Source organism: Chamaea fasciata, unplaced genomic scaffold (genome assembly GCF_029207755.1).
Source record: "Chamaea fasciata isolate MVZ Bird 193981 ecotype frontalis unplaced genomic scaffold, bChaFas1.0.hap1 SCAF_1, whole genome shotgun sequence".
Lineage (NCBI taxonomy): Eukaryota > Metazoa > Chordata > Aves > Passeriformes > Sylviidae > Chamaea > Chamaea fasciata.
In genome coordinates this window covers 12258878-12273678 of record NW_027094086.1, presented here as the reverse complement: position 1 = coordinate 12273678, position 14801 = coordinate 12258878, and the positions used below count along the sequence as shown (strand labels likewise).

Below are 14801 nucleotides of genomic sequence, written 5' to 3'. Positions count from 1 at the left end.
AAATCTCAATGCAGCCCCCAGCTCCGTGGAGAAGAGGCATCATTCCTTTTCAAAAGGGGGAAAATGAATCAGGCCATGATTATCTCAGAGGCAGAGGGAGTAGATGAGAAAATTTGTCTTTTTCTGATGATTGTCTTGGAGTTTACATATGATTATTTCTATATTTAAAGGGAAATAATAAACCCACTGAGGTTTTGGCCTGCACCGTGGGCTATATGAATATGTGCTTATGGTTTGTAAAAACGGTAAAGCTGTAAATGTGCATAAACTGGAGTGTTTCTCGCAGCAGCTCCTGGGCCCTGGCCACAGCCTGACCCCGGGTGTGCCCGCTTCCACCGCAGGGGGAATTTCCCCGTCCCCACAGCCCTGTACGAGCTCGCAGAGGGCCCAGGGGCTGAAAACCGGCTGCCAAAAGCTACAATTGCAGAAACCATTCCCGCGAGTTCTGCGCCGGGACAGACCCTTGACCTGGACCTGCCGCTTCGGAAATCACGACAAGCACGACTTGGAAGTCACCGACCGGCCCAGGGCGCAGCGTCGTGCGATATTGTCGCCGCTAAAATCGCGGGGGGAAGGCAGCCGAGAGCAAAAGAGCTGCCCGCCTTTGCCCCGTGTGAGGATCGAACTCACGACCTTCAGATTATGAGACTGACGCGCTACCTACTGCGCTAACGAGGCGGCTGTTTCGCTTTTCTCCGTGAGGGCACTCCACCCTGCCGGCGGCCTCGCTCCCCGCCGGGCCCACGGGACAACACGGCCGGGCCGAGCCCGTGTCCGCCCACAGCGCTCCCCTCGGGCGGCATCCTGTGCTGGCCGTGCGGGGGCTCGGAGTGATCCTGTGGGACCGCAGGGTGACAGCGGGGCCTCGCTACGGTGACAGTGTAAGGCCCCATAGTATAACCTGTGAGGAGCCCCGCCGTGCCCATGTATGGGACCGGGCTGACCATGAGAGATCCTGGCCGAGGAGGGAAGGGCCGTCCCTGGCCCCGATCGGCGTTGGCAGGGCACAGTCCTGCATGTCAGGGTAATTAGATGGCATCATTTTCGGCCTAATTGCGCAGAACAGGTCAGGAGATAATTAGTGACTTTCGGCCGCGTCTGGCAGCTGCGGGCGGATGTTGGGGGTGGAGGGAGGGACGGGGTAGTTTTTAAGATCACCCCAGAAACTCAGGACGGCCCCACCACCGCCCCTCCTCGGCCCCACGTGGTTGCTCCGGGATTAATATCCGAGCCACTTCATACTCTTCTGTGTTTCGTACATCTTTGTCTCGTCTTTACGTGCGATCATTTTTTTTTTTCCCCACCCCACCTGACATAGACCGAGAATCTGTGAAGCTGCCCTGAAAACCTATCCCTGTGCGTCCCTGAAGTAGCCGTGCTCCCGAGGCCAGGGCGGCGGGACCCTCTCCCTGCCCACGCACGGCCTCAGCAGCCCTCACAGGAGCCCAGGCCGGCTCATGCCCTCCATCCCGCACTCCCTCTGGAGTCGTGGCACAGGGGAGCACGGACCCGGAGCTGCCGGGGCGAGGGCCAACCCACCCGCGTGAGGGAAGTGTGTCACACGTGGCGCTGCACCCAGGCACGCACACAGGTATGGGCACCTCGGGCAGGTGCAGCCGCCCCGCCTCTGCTCTCCTCGGTCAGACCGGCCGGCCCGGCTGCCCCCGGGCTCTGCGCTGTCACCCCGCTGCAACCCGCGCCTCCATCCACCTAATGACACAGCACGGAGCTGCCACGGGGGCAACGTGACTCCAGAAGCTGCAGCCTGGGAAAAAAAAAAAAAAAAAAAAAAAAAAAAGCCCTAAATGTGCACAATCAAGTGATGAGTGTTTGTATTTCTGATGCTTTGAGGCCAGCTCACAACCCACCCTCCACGTAATATTCAGGATGTTTGGGAAGGGGTATTTTTCTTATAATAGGATGGCGTAGTCACAAAGCTTTAAAGAAATAAGAGAGTGAATCGTCTGTGGTAATAGCAACGTACTCTGGACGGGGCACAGTGACGAAGTTCACATCTATTTTTAAGCCTGCCTGGCAGCATGTAGGTGCAGAACAGAACCCATGTCTCTTTTCGCTGTTTTGAAGCCATGGACATGGCTGCTGTCTCTGTTCCAGTTCAACATCAGGGCTGTTTTTTCTCCCTAACGAATACTATGGGAAGACAGAGAAGCCTCAAGCTGTTTTGAAGATTGTGCAATGATGCTTGGGAGCCTACCTGCTTTTGCTTGAGTGTTTTCCTCACTCATATTTCACAGGATGCGACAGGAAGGGAAATACGATCGAATCCGACGGCCGTGGTAAATTTGGCTCGAATCCTTCGTATGCCCTGGGGCTGAGGTGGGTGCCTTTCAGATAAGCAATCTAATCAGCTTTGCACTTGTGTCCCATCTGGAAACAGATTGTTGCCGGAGTACACCACCACCTGAGAAACAAGCTTCAGGTTCGTTTTGAAGATAATTGTACAGACAAATCCAGGGAGTGTGAATTTGCCTGTGGTAATAAGATCTCTTTATTTTTATTCATAGTTAATTCGTTCAGCCGAGGCGATTTCATGCCAGAATGCAGTCCTCAAACAAGAAGGACGATTGCACTGCCCGTGGCACGCATATGCATGGTGCCTGCCCGGCAGATCGGCTGCTGCGACAAAGAGCCATGAACCACCCCAGACATATGGGCAAGATAAGGAAAAGGCTGGAGGATATCAAGAACCAGTCCCCGAAGTTGACAAAAGTGGATTTCAGCCACAACGAAAGCATAAGATTGGCCACCGACGCCTTCTTGGATGGTGGGACAGACTCTTACCTCGAAACTCTAAGCAAAGAGGGTGAGGTGGATTTCCTCTCCTCGGAGGAAGCTCAGTACATCAAGGATAACGCCAGGGAGTCTTACTATGCACAGGAGTCCCCAGGTGCCGACGGGGCAGCCGCGCCAAAGCAGAACGACGCCGGCTCACTCCCTTCAGGGACCTACTTCCCCACCATTTCTGACAGCAGCGAGCCAGCTCTGCTCCACACATGGATTACAGCTGAGAAGCCCTATTTAAAGGAAAAATCCACCGCCACTGTGTATTTCCAAACGGAGAAGAACAGCAACATTAGGGACATCATACGCCGGTACATCCACAAGACCACTCAGGTATGAGGAGAAAACTGCTGTTCCCTCTGCACTCACTTGTTTCTTGCTCTTACAAGCTCAGGTGAACGTGGTGTTCAATCCAAGCCCTGTGCATTGCAGTGTAGCTTTGCTCTAGAAAATGGCTGTGAAGAACCTGTTGTTGAACACAGGCAGTGCTTTTTAAAATTTCTTTTTTTTTAACTCACACCAACATTTTTTTTTTAATGTTGGTGGCTTAAAAAAAGCGTTCCCTCTTCCCTCTTGTAACCTCCCATTCACCCGGTGGATTAAATGTGCTGTGGAAAGGACAGCTTGGCTCTGTCCCTTCTCATGTACCCCCAGCAGGATAGTTTGATCTGTTCAGACCACTGCACCATTAATGAGAATTAATCCTAAGTGAGCTCTCAGCGATTAGGAATTGTTGGAGGGGATTTATGGGAGATGTGGGTGAAGGGGGGGCCAAAGAAAGGCAAGTATGTCTGGTATGTCAGCAGCCATCTGCAGAGGAAGGAAATTTTTCAGAAAATATACCTTCCATCCCTAATATGTTGCCTGTAGCAGTTAAAATATCATGTGGGTTCCATACAGAGACTCTGCAGCATAACTTGGCATGTGGGAAACGTGCAGATGCTGCCCCTGACTACATACAGGTGATGGAGGCCACAGAGGTGCCAGCCGCAAGCCAAAGCCAGGCTGCCCACACTCTGGGAAACCAAGAACTGAGTGGCTGGAGGGGGGGACAGAAAACTTATGTCATGTGTGTTCTAGCAGTTCTCTTGTTTTCCTGGAAAAAAAATAAAATATGATACTCCAGAGCTGTATTTAGCATCATCCAGGAGTTTTGCCCTTACATAAATTCAAAAGAGCAGCAGCAGTTTCACCCAGGAATGGTCAGGAGCCAAGCCAGGATGCACTAGTGCCGCCCAGCACAGACTCCCGAGCCCTCTGGAGCCAGAGGATTCCTCCCGCTTTGTGACTCCCCTGCAAGGGCAGGTGCTGGCCCTGAAAACACAGAGTGTAATGGCACAGAGAAGGATCCCCGTTGGCAACTGCTCTCTCAAAGCCTACAAGTGCTTACCACACCAGGGGAATTACAGATCACTCATTTTAAGTTGGAGGCATCAGAAAGATGCAGAAACAGATTAAATGTCTCTGGAATAATAAAAGAGGCATTAGATAAAATATCAACCCAGAACAATTTTCTGTCCCAACAAGAGAAAACTTGTAGGCAAAAAATTGGGAAATGTAGTATAAACCCATGGTTCACATGACCCTCTTAATCATCTAATTTACATTAAGAGAGTGTGCAGAAGCAATAGTATAAATTTGTCAACTGCTTTTTGAGCATGGTTTTCCAATGGCACCAGTTATTAATTAGCTTCTTGTAGGGGTCCGTCCTGGAGAGCCTAGTATTTGATATATGCATTACAAAATTAAAAAACAGAATAATGACTGTGTTAATGGATGGTCTCAAACTGCAAAGGATTGGCAAGTGATACTACATTTTTAAGACCTTTGTGGAATTGGTGCAAATCACAGAATGAAATTCGGGCAAAAGAAATGAGAAGTACTGCAAGTAAGAGACGAAAGTCAGGTGCAGAAATATAAATTGGGAACAGGTGGTGAAAAGCAGTACCAGAGAGAATGGTCTGGAGCTGGGGCATTAACAGGATGGGTGAATGGGAAATATTTGACATAATAGTGCTCACCTAGCCACGGCAAAGCTCTTTCTGAAGCACCAGGCTTTGGCAGCAGGAGGAAGGTGTGGGATCCTCACTGCTCCACAAATAGTTTGGCTGCCTGAAGAGGACGCTGGCTGCACAGGATGTGCCTGGTCTTGTAGGATATCCTCACGGTGGCAAGGGGAATAAGCTTGCTGTCAGGTGTGGGCATAGGCTTTGGAGTAAGATTCAGAAGAAGCTGGAAGCAATTAGTAAAACAGATCTACAGAGATGCTGTGAAGTTTGCTCTGATTGAAGTTGATATCCCATAAACACAGTTATCAAAGGTTCCCTCTCCAGTCAGTGGAGAAACAAGCAGCTCCTGAAGATAAGTCAGGTAGTAACTGGGCTGAATTGACCCTTTCCATGGGCAACAGCAGACATCAGACAAGACCAGCACTTTCTCGTATGGAACTGGTTTTATATCACATTTACAGTTCCCTTGATCCACACTGGCTGCAGGGTGTGCATTTAAATGGTTGTCAGGACTTTTATGCCCAGTTCTGAGACTTTTACACACTGTTCGGCTAGTTGTGAATTGGGGAGCATGGATGTGTGGTCAAATTGTAATAGTTAGTTTGTAAATCAGTGTTTTAAAAAAGATGGAGCTGTTGGAGTCTATCACCCCACCACCAACAATGGGGTGAGGCTTTTTAAAGCTAAGGCTATTCTGATGTAAATAATAAAAGAGAAAGCATCATCCAGGGGTTCTTGCTGAATGCCTGTGGCTTATGACATCTAGTGAGCTGTGTGGCAAGGGCTATGGTCTTTCATTTAGCTACATCCTTATCATTCTCTGATAAGTATTTCAATGTGTTTCCTAGTGCTGAAATTTCACCTACAAATTCATGGATCATTTTGGGCTTTATGTTGTGTGTTTTATTGGCTTTACATGAGCAATAAAACAATGAGGCAATGTGTTTCATCAGTTTAGTGATTCAGGCACTTAGGGAGAAAACCAGAAAAAATATCCACACATAACTGAATATGTGTTTATTGGAATATTGTTTTAAACAAATAAACTACATCACAATGTCCTCATCTCAACCTTAAGTCACGTAAATTGACTCTGCTAATGCCTCTGCTCTTTTTCTGAAGGTGTTAGCGATCGTGATGGATGTGTTCACAGACACTGAGATTCTCTGTGACCTCCTTGAGGCGGCGAATAAGCGCATGGTCTTTGTCTACCTGCTGCTCGATCACGGCAGTATAGATCTTTTCTCGGAGATGTGCGACAAGTTGCAAATTGCTGAGGATCTCTTCAAGGTACTGTGGCTCTGTGAAGCTCTTAGGCTGAGAGTTGTCTGTCTAACTGCAGGCACTCTGAGCTAGAAGCATGGTTATGCTACGGTCAATCCACCTTCTAATTAAAAGGAAACAAAAGATTTCCTGAGGTAATGTTAGCACACCCAGTTCCTCTTGGAAGATGCCTACATTTTCCCATGGATATTATAGGAAGGTAAGGTATTTCCATTAGGTCCCTAGATAAAACTTATCTTGGCCCTGAAGTCTTAAAACAGGACTTAAATTTCCCTTGTAGAGTTATCTAACATAGGCATTAGAGCTGCTTCTGTTTAATAGCTCTGCAGCAGCTGTGGTCTGGCAGCCACAGGGAGAAGGTGCACAAAACTCTTTTGCATGGCCACAGCTTGGTTGCACTGTGTGGTTTCTGTGTGTGTTAAAATGTGTTAAAGCTCTTTTAAAGATAACCCCTCAAATTTAGGTGGCTGTTAGTTTAATCTGCCTTCATCTCTGTCAGAGGGAACTGGCTTATAAAGAAGCCCTCCTAGGGATTATCTCAGTTGTTGCTTGAGATGGTGTAGAGCTCCTATGGCATCTCCCTGGGGATGAGTGATACTGCAGAGGCCACAGACCTCTGGAATGGCAGCTGTGGGCACACAAGAGACCTGAGGGCATCTTACATGCACCAGACACCTGGTATTCTACAGCTGAATTCCATCCCAAACATATAAAGAAGCTAAAATTAATAATGCATGTTCATAACTGTTTGCATGCCTGTAAACCCTCACTCCTAAGGAGAACAAGCCTTTGCTATTTGTTGTAAGTCTCCTGCTCCAGCACATGGGCTTCCACAACGTGAGTCAAATCCTTGGTGCCTCTCATTTACTAAGGCCTTGAATCTGCGAAGTGTGTATATATGGACAGCAGAATCAGGGCCTGAAAGGCACTTGCTGAGGTACAAGGACAGTGCAGAGCATCCCACAGGCCAAACTGACCTGCATCTGATCCCAAAGGACAGCATTTGTCTGGGCTGCTCCAGCAGAGCAGCATGTGTGTCCTTGCAGGCCCAGATGGATTGGAGAAGCAGAAGTTGTCATGTCACAGCCAATGTAACTCAGGGGAGTACAGCTACAGCAGACTGTGCCTGAGTGTCAGTAGAAGGCAACAGGCTGCTTCCAACTATGGACAGATCCATGCTCCTTTTGGCTGGGGTAGGGTCAGTTACTGTCCCACAGCACAGCTCCACCTGTGTGAGCTTCCATGCAGGTTTATGTCCCCAGTGAACTAAGTAACCCTGTGGCAAGTGAGAGACCTTGGCTAAGTTTCCTCTGGACACAAACCTTCAAATATCACATCAGGTAGTCCATGAAGAAATTTAAATTTAGGGCAATGAAGATCTAAAGGCAGTGGGGGAAAAGGGCCCTCCCTGTCTGATTTTTCGTTAAAAAGACATGTAATTCACTCAATTTTATTTTTATTTACAGAATATTTCAGTCCGGAGTGTTACTGGAGAGGTTTACTGTGCCAAGTCTGGCAGGAAATTTTCAGGACAAATTAAAGAAAAATTTCTTATCTCTGACTGGAGATATGTGCTCTCTGGATCTTACAGGTGAGATAAGCCATTGCACTTCATGTCTTGGTACTCCTTTATGATTTTTAATACTTCTTTCCCAAAAAGTGCCATGGAAATTTTTGTAAGGTAAGAAGCTTTTGTTTAACAAGAAACACCTCATGTTTTCAAATATGTGGCATTTTTCAAAAATGTACTTACCCTGCTTTAAAGCTGCTCTTGGTTCATTATGGAGCATGGGTTTTAATTTAAATGTTTAGAAACTAATGTAAACAACTTTGTCAGTGCAGCCCTAGGGCAAAACTAGAAATGTGTACAGCTTAACATTATGCTTTCCTCATTGTTTGGGTTCTCAAGTGTTGTGATCATGAGAAATGATACATTTCTGTCTCCCTGGGGATCCCTTAATGTAGAATATGTCACTCAGCGTATCTGAGGATTTGTTCTTCATATGACAAATTTAGTGATTAAAGGTAAAACAGAAATACTTCAGAGACTTACTGCTTTTCCCTGTGTTTCATTGACAAGTAGGCAGTATATATCTACATAACTGCTGTACCTTCATTTTTTCCCTTTCTTAAAATTTTGTTTGTTTGTTTGTTTGTTTGTTTTGTTTGTGCTGCTATAATTATTTCAGGTAGTGGATATAGCATCTCAAACAACTGGATTTTTAAGTAAGATCTTAGATCCTCTGGTCAGGGAATTTCAGGAGACTCTGGGCTTGCATCAAATAAATGAAGTTTCTGAGCATCATGGCTACATAGATATGTTTCACAAATGACCAGGTGTATCCTAGTAATCCAGATGCAAAAATACAAGAGGTGATTATTTAATTTAAAGGATGTGATTCTTTTTCTTAATCCCAGTTTACGATTTGGAAGAGTAAATGCCTCTGGTGTGATAAAACCGTGCCACTAGGAAGTTTACAGAACTATAGGAATGAAGGAGAAAGTGAATTTGTGGGGATGGGCTGCAGGAGCTCAGATGTACACTAACACAGGCACCCACTTTTCATTCCATTTCCAAATGAACATTTCCAAATGGTTATCAGACAAAATTCAGTGGACACTCAGGGTTGGGGGTTTTTTACTGACTTTTTTTTGTTTTGTTTTCTAGTTATTTTGGGCGTTTTTTAGTATCTTGCCAAAGATGTTTTGAAATCCAACAGCAGACTTGGACAGAGTAGAAGTGAAGGATGGGTGGGAGAAGGACAGAACAAGATTTATTTTCTTTGACCAGGAAGCTTCCTTTTGGCTTCTCTTCAATACCAAAAAAACCTAAAAACACCTGAAATCCTGTGCAGTCACTTCTGTCTTTCACTACTGCTGTCAAATATCTTCTAATTTCAAGTACCTTGTCAAACTATGTAATTTCATATCCAGCACACAGAGAGGCTGGTGAGAAACAAATGTATTTAAAACTATAAAGAAACTATTTAACTTCAGCACGTTCAGCACCAGTTTGCAATTAACACGGGTTATAACTGGCTACCAGTATGTGGCATTTCTTGCTAGCTCTCACTTTATTCATCTGAAAGATATTTTTTATTTTGCCTAAATCTTATCCACCAACCTCTTCAGGTATAAACAAGAATGATGTTGAGTGAAACAGACTCAAACTCTTCTGCTGTGCATTTGTTGGAAATCACATTGGAGTAGATCTTGAAACTGATACAAAGTTTTTAAAATACAACACCAAATTTCACCAAAGTGCTGAGCTCTGCATGATGTTGTAATAGTGGTGGGGGAAACAAGCTGAGGAAATAAAATAGCCCTTCAGGACATACTCTCTATTTTTATTGCCAGTGTCTATGGTGAGGGGTTAGAATGCAGTATTTCTTTTTGATGTCTCTGTGTCACTCTACCTCATCCTATAATAATTGTTATTCCACTTTTTAAAATAATTTGAAATTAGATAGTGCATGAACTTAGCATTCCAAAAGAAGGCAGAATGAAAACAGCAGACAGTACAGACCTTGATCCCCAGGGGCAGCTGAGTATCTCCCTGGCTGCCACTCTGAAAGCCACTGGCCTCTTCAGAGTCAGATCTAACAACTAACATGGACATGCTTTGCCAGGAGCATCAGTTCAGGTAGGGCAGGTTTCTCCCACACAGCTTATCCACCAGCAGGCAACATTAACATGCAGGGCAACCCAAACCTGTGCCCAGCTGAAAACCCCAGCCCGTCCTTCCTTCCACTTCAGATTCCATGTGTGTTGTGCTGCACGTTGCTGCAGCACTGCAAACACAGTGATGAGAACATCCCTGGTGAACTGCAGCTCCAGCAATGCAGAGAGGACACCCATTAGAAAATGAGTCCAGTGCTGAACAGGAGAGGTAGGATTTGATTGAGACAATCATAAGTGAGAGGGTCTGTAACAAGACATAGGACAAAGCCCTGGAAAGATGGCTGAGATCAGTGACTGAATTTGTCATACAGTGCTGGCCCCAAGTCAGGCATCACCTCTTCATGCTTTCTTTTCGTTTGATGGGCCTCAGCCAAAAAAGCCTGGGAGAAAAACAATCCCCCTGGGCAGGTGGTGACAATAACAGACTCCTCTGAGCTTGTCCCAAAAGAGCACTCAGAATTGTATACTAAGGAGCAAAACTAGGCCTAAACCCTAAACAATGCATTTTCTCTCAGAATGGAGCCAATGAAAACCTGTTAAGTCTTTTATGCCAAGTTCTGTTTTGTTCTTCAGAAAAGTGCACAGACTGTAAATTACTGTGACTGGCTACACAAGACCACAAGTGTTTGTCTAAAATCACAAAGATCTTACCTTGTAACTTCAAGCTCACCCATCTACCATCAGTTCTTGGAGAACCTCTAGGCTGTTCAATTGATCTAACTTTCTCTGTTTACAAGGGTTACAGGTAAAATAAATGATCTACAAACTGTAGTATCTGTCTGTCAGGTACTCCAGGAAGATACATGTGGGAATAAATTATCAAAATTGGAAAGAACAGTTTGGGGTTTTTTTTCCTCTGAATTTTTTGGGCTTTTAAAAGCCATTTACAAGTGTAACTGATTTTTATTTCTCTCTAAATTTTCTTCTACAAACTAGATGTATTTCTAGCATATAAAGTATAAACCTGATACTTCAATGTAGATGACCTCGAAAATTTGTGTGCATTTTTGTATTTATTCCTGACCTATTTAACAATTGGATGAAGGACATGAGAAAGTTTAGAGAGCACTCCTTAGTGAATAAAGGCAATATTGAGCTGGCACAGCAGATGTTACGCACCCAGCAGGGAGTTAGCTTGCTGTGCTCTTTACCTTGGCTCCGATGGTTTTGTCCATATTCAGAATGGTTAGAACACAGTGAATGAGAAGTACCTCTATTCTGGTAACTTATTGTGTGTCCTCGTGTCCAGTCATTAAATGTACAGTATAAATTGTGTGGGTGCCCGGTGGCATTGAACAACCAATTTCTTCACTCCTCCCCTTGCTCTTGAAGCAACAGTATAAAACCACAGTATACCTCAAACCCAAATCTCTTTAGGAATGCTCTGGACAAGCAGATGTAAATTGTCTGTCCTACTGCCTCAGTATCAGCTCAGGCTGTCAGTCCCACTGAGCTTCACAGGAGTTTTATCAAAACATGACAAGATTTTAAGTGCACACACCTACAGTCAAATCTGGCTCTCAGCAGCCCTTGTGCAAATCCAGCATAGCTAATAAAGTCACACAGGAATAACCATGGCAGAGTTTGGCCAACACAGAATAACCTCAGATTCAAATCCACCAGTGCTCTGTAACCTCTGCTGCACAGCTCAAGCCCTGGTCAGTTCAGGGAGTAATGACATTTCATTCTCTCAACTATGCTCATTTTATTGGTGCTGCTGCTGCTCAGACATGGCAGCCTGTGCAACACAAACAAGCTGGCTTGTGGTTTTACAGAAGCACAAATTTATGTTTGCTGAGTGGATTAGGGAAGCACATAAAAGAAAAATAATTAACAAACTGTGGGTTATCCTAAGGTGTCTCTCTGAAATACCAGAATTAAAACTATTGTGGTGTTTCTCCCTTACTTTATAGCAAAGTATTTGATTTATTTTTGGAAATGCTGTAGGAAATGTTTGTAATTTCATTTTCTCTGTAGTGAAGATAACAAGCATTTGTCAGGTGTGGTGGCTTTTTTTGTGGTGTGGGACGTGACAGGAAGGTTGGGGTTTTATGTGTTTCTCTTGACCAATGAAGAAAGATTATGGAAAAAATTAAAGTATGGTTCTTTTTTTCCTAGTCTTTTTGATGGCACTTAGAGTGACTGAGAATTACCAAGTGGCATAGCATGCTGCAGGGTACGAGGTACAATTTATGTGTGTGTAAGACGTGGCAATACCTGAATTTAAGCACTGTGCATGAAAGAGAGGTCCCCAAAAGAAGGGTCTAAACTCCTTTCCATGGAGTAGACAATACCTGGGGTATTTCATCTGACATTTATCCCTGAAGTGGATCTGGATCGCCACGCCCTTCAGGAGGTTGCATAACTTTACAAGGTTTCTTGAAGGTTTTTGAGGCAGCTGCAATAACAAAGATTGATCCAAGTCAAAGAGCGCTGATGTGAACTGACCTGAAATTCAACTGCGACACCATCTTCATCCTGTGTTTAGACAAGAAGCTTCAGCAGTAAAACACATTTGCCTTTCACATCACCCCTGCGGGGGATCCGCAGTTCCTGGTGGCCGGCGTTAACTCTAACCCTTCCCTTGTCTCTCCTTCCAGCTTCACGTGGCTGTGTGGCCAGGTTCACCGCAACCTCCTCTCCAAGTTCACGGGCCAGGTTGTGGAGCTGTTTGACGAGGAGTTCCGGCACCTGTACGCGCTGTCCAAGCCCGTGCGCGGCCCCAAGACCCCGCCGCGCAGCCTCCCGTTCCTGTTCAGCCGCAGCTGGGCCGCCCCGCGCAGCCTCCCCTACAGCGACGAGGGCAGCGCCAACACCCTCTCCGACTCCTTCAGCAGCCTCTCCGCCGGCAGCACCCACCACAGCAAGCAGACCCCAAGAACTCCCATGTTCAACAGCAACTTCTCCCCCCAGTCACCTCTCCACAGAGTCAATTCCTTCCACAGCTATGTCTCACTCACTCCCCCGCCTGCACAGAAGGCCATCCAGCCTAACTACTATCAGCCACACTACATGGCCGAAAACTCCACAGTTCCCTATAACAACATGAACATTTACAGACCTATGAGGCTCAGGCAAGAGGAACCGAACAGGACAGGGTTAAGCTCCTCCTGGAGATGCCTCCACAAAGCTAACCTGTTTGCATAATAACCACCTTGTTTAGAAATGCAAGTAAATGTAGTGAGGACCTGTTTAGCAATCGCTTGTGTACTGATGAATATAGAAGATCTGTATAATACAAATGAGGATGATTTCAAGCCTCTTGTTTTGTTGCTTATGGATGCTTCATTTCCCTGATTAAAAAACAGAGGCTGCTAATGTGTGAACCTCAGGTGCATCAGGATCCCAGGAAGAACACATGTGAATAATGCTGCTCACAGTGCAACACTGCTTCTACCTGTCACCTGCCCCTGGCAGTATATTCGTGTACCAGAGGGACAGTAACTGTGTTTCTTACGTCCAGGCAACTGAAAGGGGTAAGGCACAGTTTACTACTATGCATTTTATGCACTTGAATAAGGAGACTGAAGGCTGCTATTTCTGTGGCAAAGAGACCATGCTGGCAGCACCAGGCTACCTTTGTGCTCTCATCAAACCTTAATCTGGATTTAGGGGGACTGCCTTCAGGCTGGCAGTGAAGCACAAGTCCTGCCACAGCACTGTCTTAGAACTCTCTCTGCTTGAGCTGCACAGCAAGGACAGCTGTTCCCAAGGATTCCTAGGAAGGGGCCTGGTACCCTTGACATGGACTGAGACCAAGAGTTCCAGTTGTGCAAGATGCCTTACATTCACCGTACGTTCACTTCCACTGGTCAGCAACACGGGTGTGTGCCAGCACACTTGGTTACAAACCTCCAATCCTACCAGCTCAGGGCAACTTTCCTCTTGCAGAGCAGCTGTGAAGGTTCAGACTGAAAAATGAAGCTGAGTTAAAGAAGCCAAGTCCTACTAGTAACACACCAGGACTGAGTTCCAATTCATTTAATTGCACATGGATCTTTGAAATCCTTTCTGTGGTCATCTGATTGAACATGAAGTTAGAGATATTGCCGAGTTCTTCGTGGCCTCTAATTTTTAAAGATAAACTGGGTGTCTGTAGTACCCATGGACTACAGCTACAAAGGGAGTTACAGAGGTTCAGCAGCTTGAACCAAAACAGAAAAACTTTCTGCCAAATAATCCATGAAATCTAAGGAAGCTTTTGTAAGCCCTAGTAAGAAAATTCATGAAACAAAGGACTTCTATCCAGAGTTACCAAGATGCCTAACAGCTGTTGATTTATCAGTAGATTTTTTCCCCCACACCTGCTCTGTATAATCTTTTATCTGCCTCCTAACAGAAAACAGAACCCCAAACACACTTGAACTTCTCACCTGCCCAAAAAGGAATACAATTTAATTATGTAGACTGTGGACAATGATAATTGTATTCAGGTGATGAAGGTTTCTCATCCTTGGAAGAGCAATCCTTTTGGAAGCATACCTGTAAAGTTTAAAAAACATTATGAAAGTTAAAGGATGGACACATCCTGCTCTAGCTTCAGTATGGGTGTTTTAACCAGTAATACCAAATTTTGGAGTCCATAATAATAATCAACTATTGCATATAATTGTAAATTCTGTACATAGCAACATTTTTTGGATTCCTCAGGGAGAAGGGAAATTTGATTTTCATTCTTATGATAATTTTACTTAATTATCTGAATATAGCAACCATTCAAATAAAAGGCTTTTTTTTTTCTTCATATTCTCTTGTCCTGTACACCTTACTCTATTCTCTTTCAAAAGCTGAATGAGTCCCATGCAGTCAAAGCCCAGATGAAGAAGCAGTATATTTTATTTCTTTTGAAATCAACAGGAACAGAATTAAGGTGTCCTAACAGATTAATTAAGATTTTCCTTCTCAGTGTGGTTCATTTCACTGATCCTGTTGTGGCCCAGCTGGGGTGGTACAGAGGGGAATGTAGGGAGAAGTTTGTAGACCTTGATTTCCTCAGGCCATGACCTGTGAAGTGCATGAAGGAGC

At 45.2% G+C, this 14801-nt stretch overlaps 1 protein-coding gene and 1 non-coding gene across 3 annotated transcripts; one reads left to right on the top strand and one right to left on the bottom strand.

The window, feature by feature from the left end:
• Positions 1-605: 605 nt before the first annotated feature.
• Positions 606-678, bottom strand: TRNAM-CAU (transfer RNA methionine (anticodon CAU)). Its single transcript has one exon. It is a non-coding gene; the product is annotated as a tRNA-Met (tRNA).
• A 488-nt stretch (positions 679-1166) lies between these two features.
• Positions 1167-14522, top strand: FAM83A (family with sequence similarity 83 member A). 2 transcript variants are annotated; one of them, XM_066176575.1, is made up of 6 exons: positions 1167-2297; positions 2399-2440; positions 2526-3135; positions 5934-6101; positions 7562-7686; positions 12377-14522. In XM_066176575.1, the coding sequence occupies exons 3-6, from the start codon at positions 2560-2562 to the stop codon at positions 12921-12923; spliced, it is 1416 nt and encodes a 471-aa protein (XP_066032672.1). In that variant the 5' UTR covers positions 1167-2297; positions 2399-2440; positions 2526-2559; the 3' UTR covers positions 12924-14522. The 2 variants fall into 2 exon arrangements, with proteins under 2 accessions (XP_066032672.1, XP_066032664.1); XM_066176567.1 differs by having other exon boundaries at positions 1167-2440.
• Positions 14523-14801: the final 279 nt, after the last annotated feature.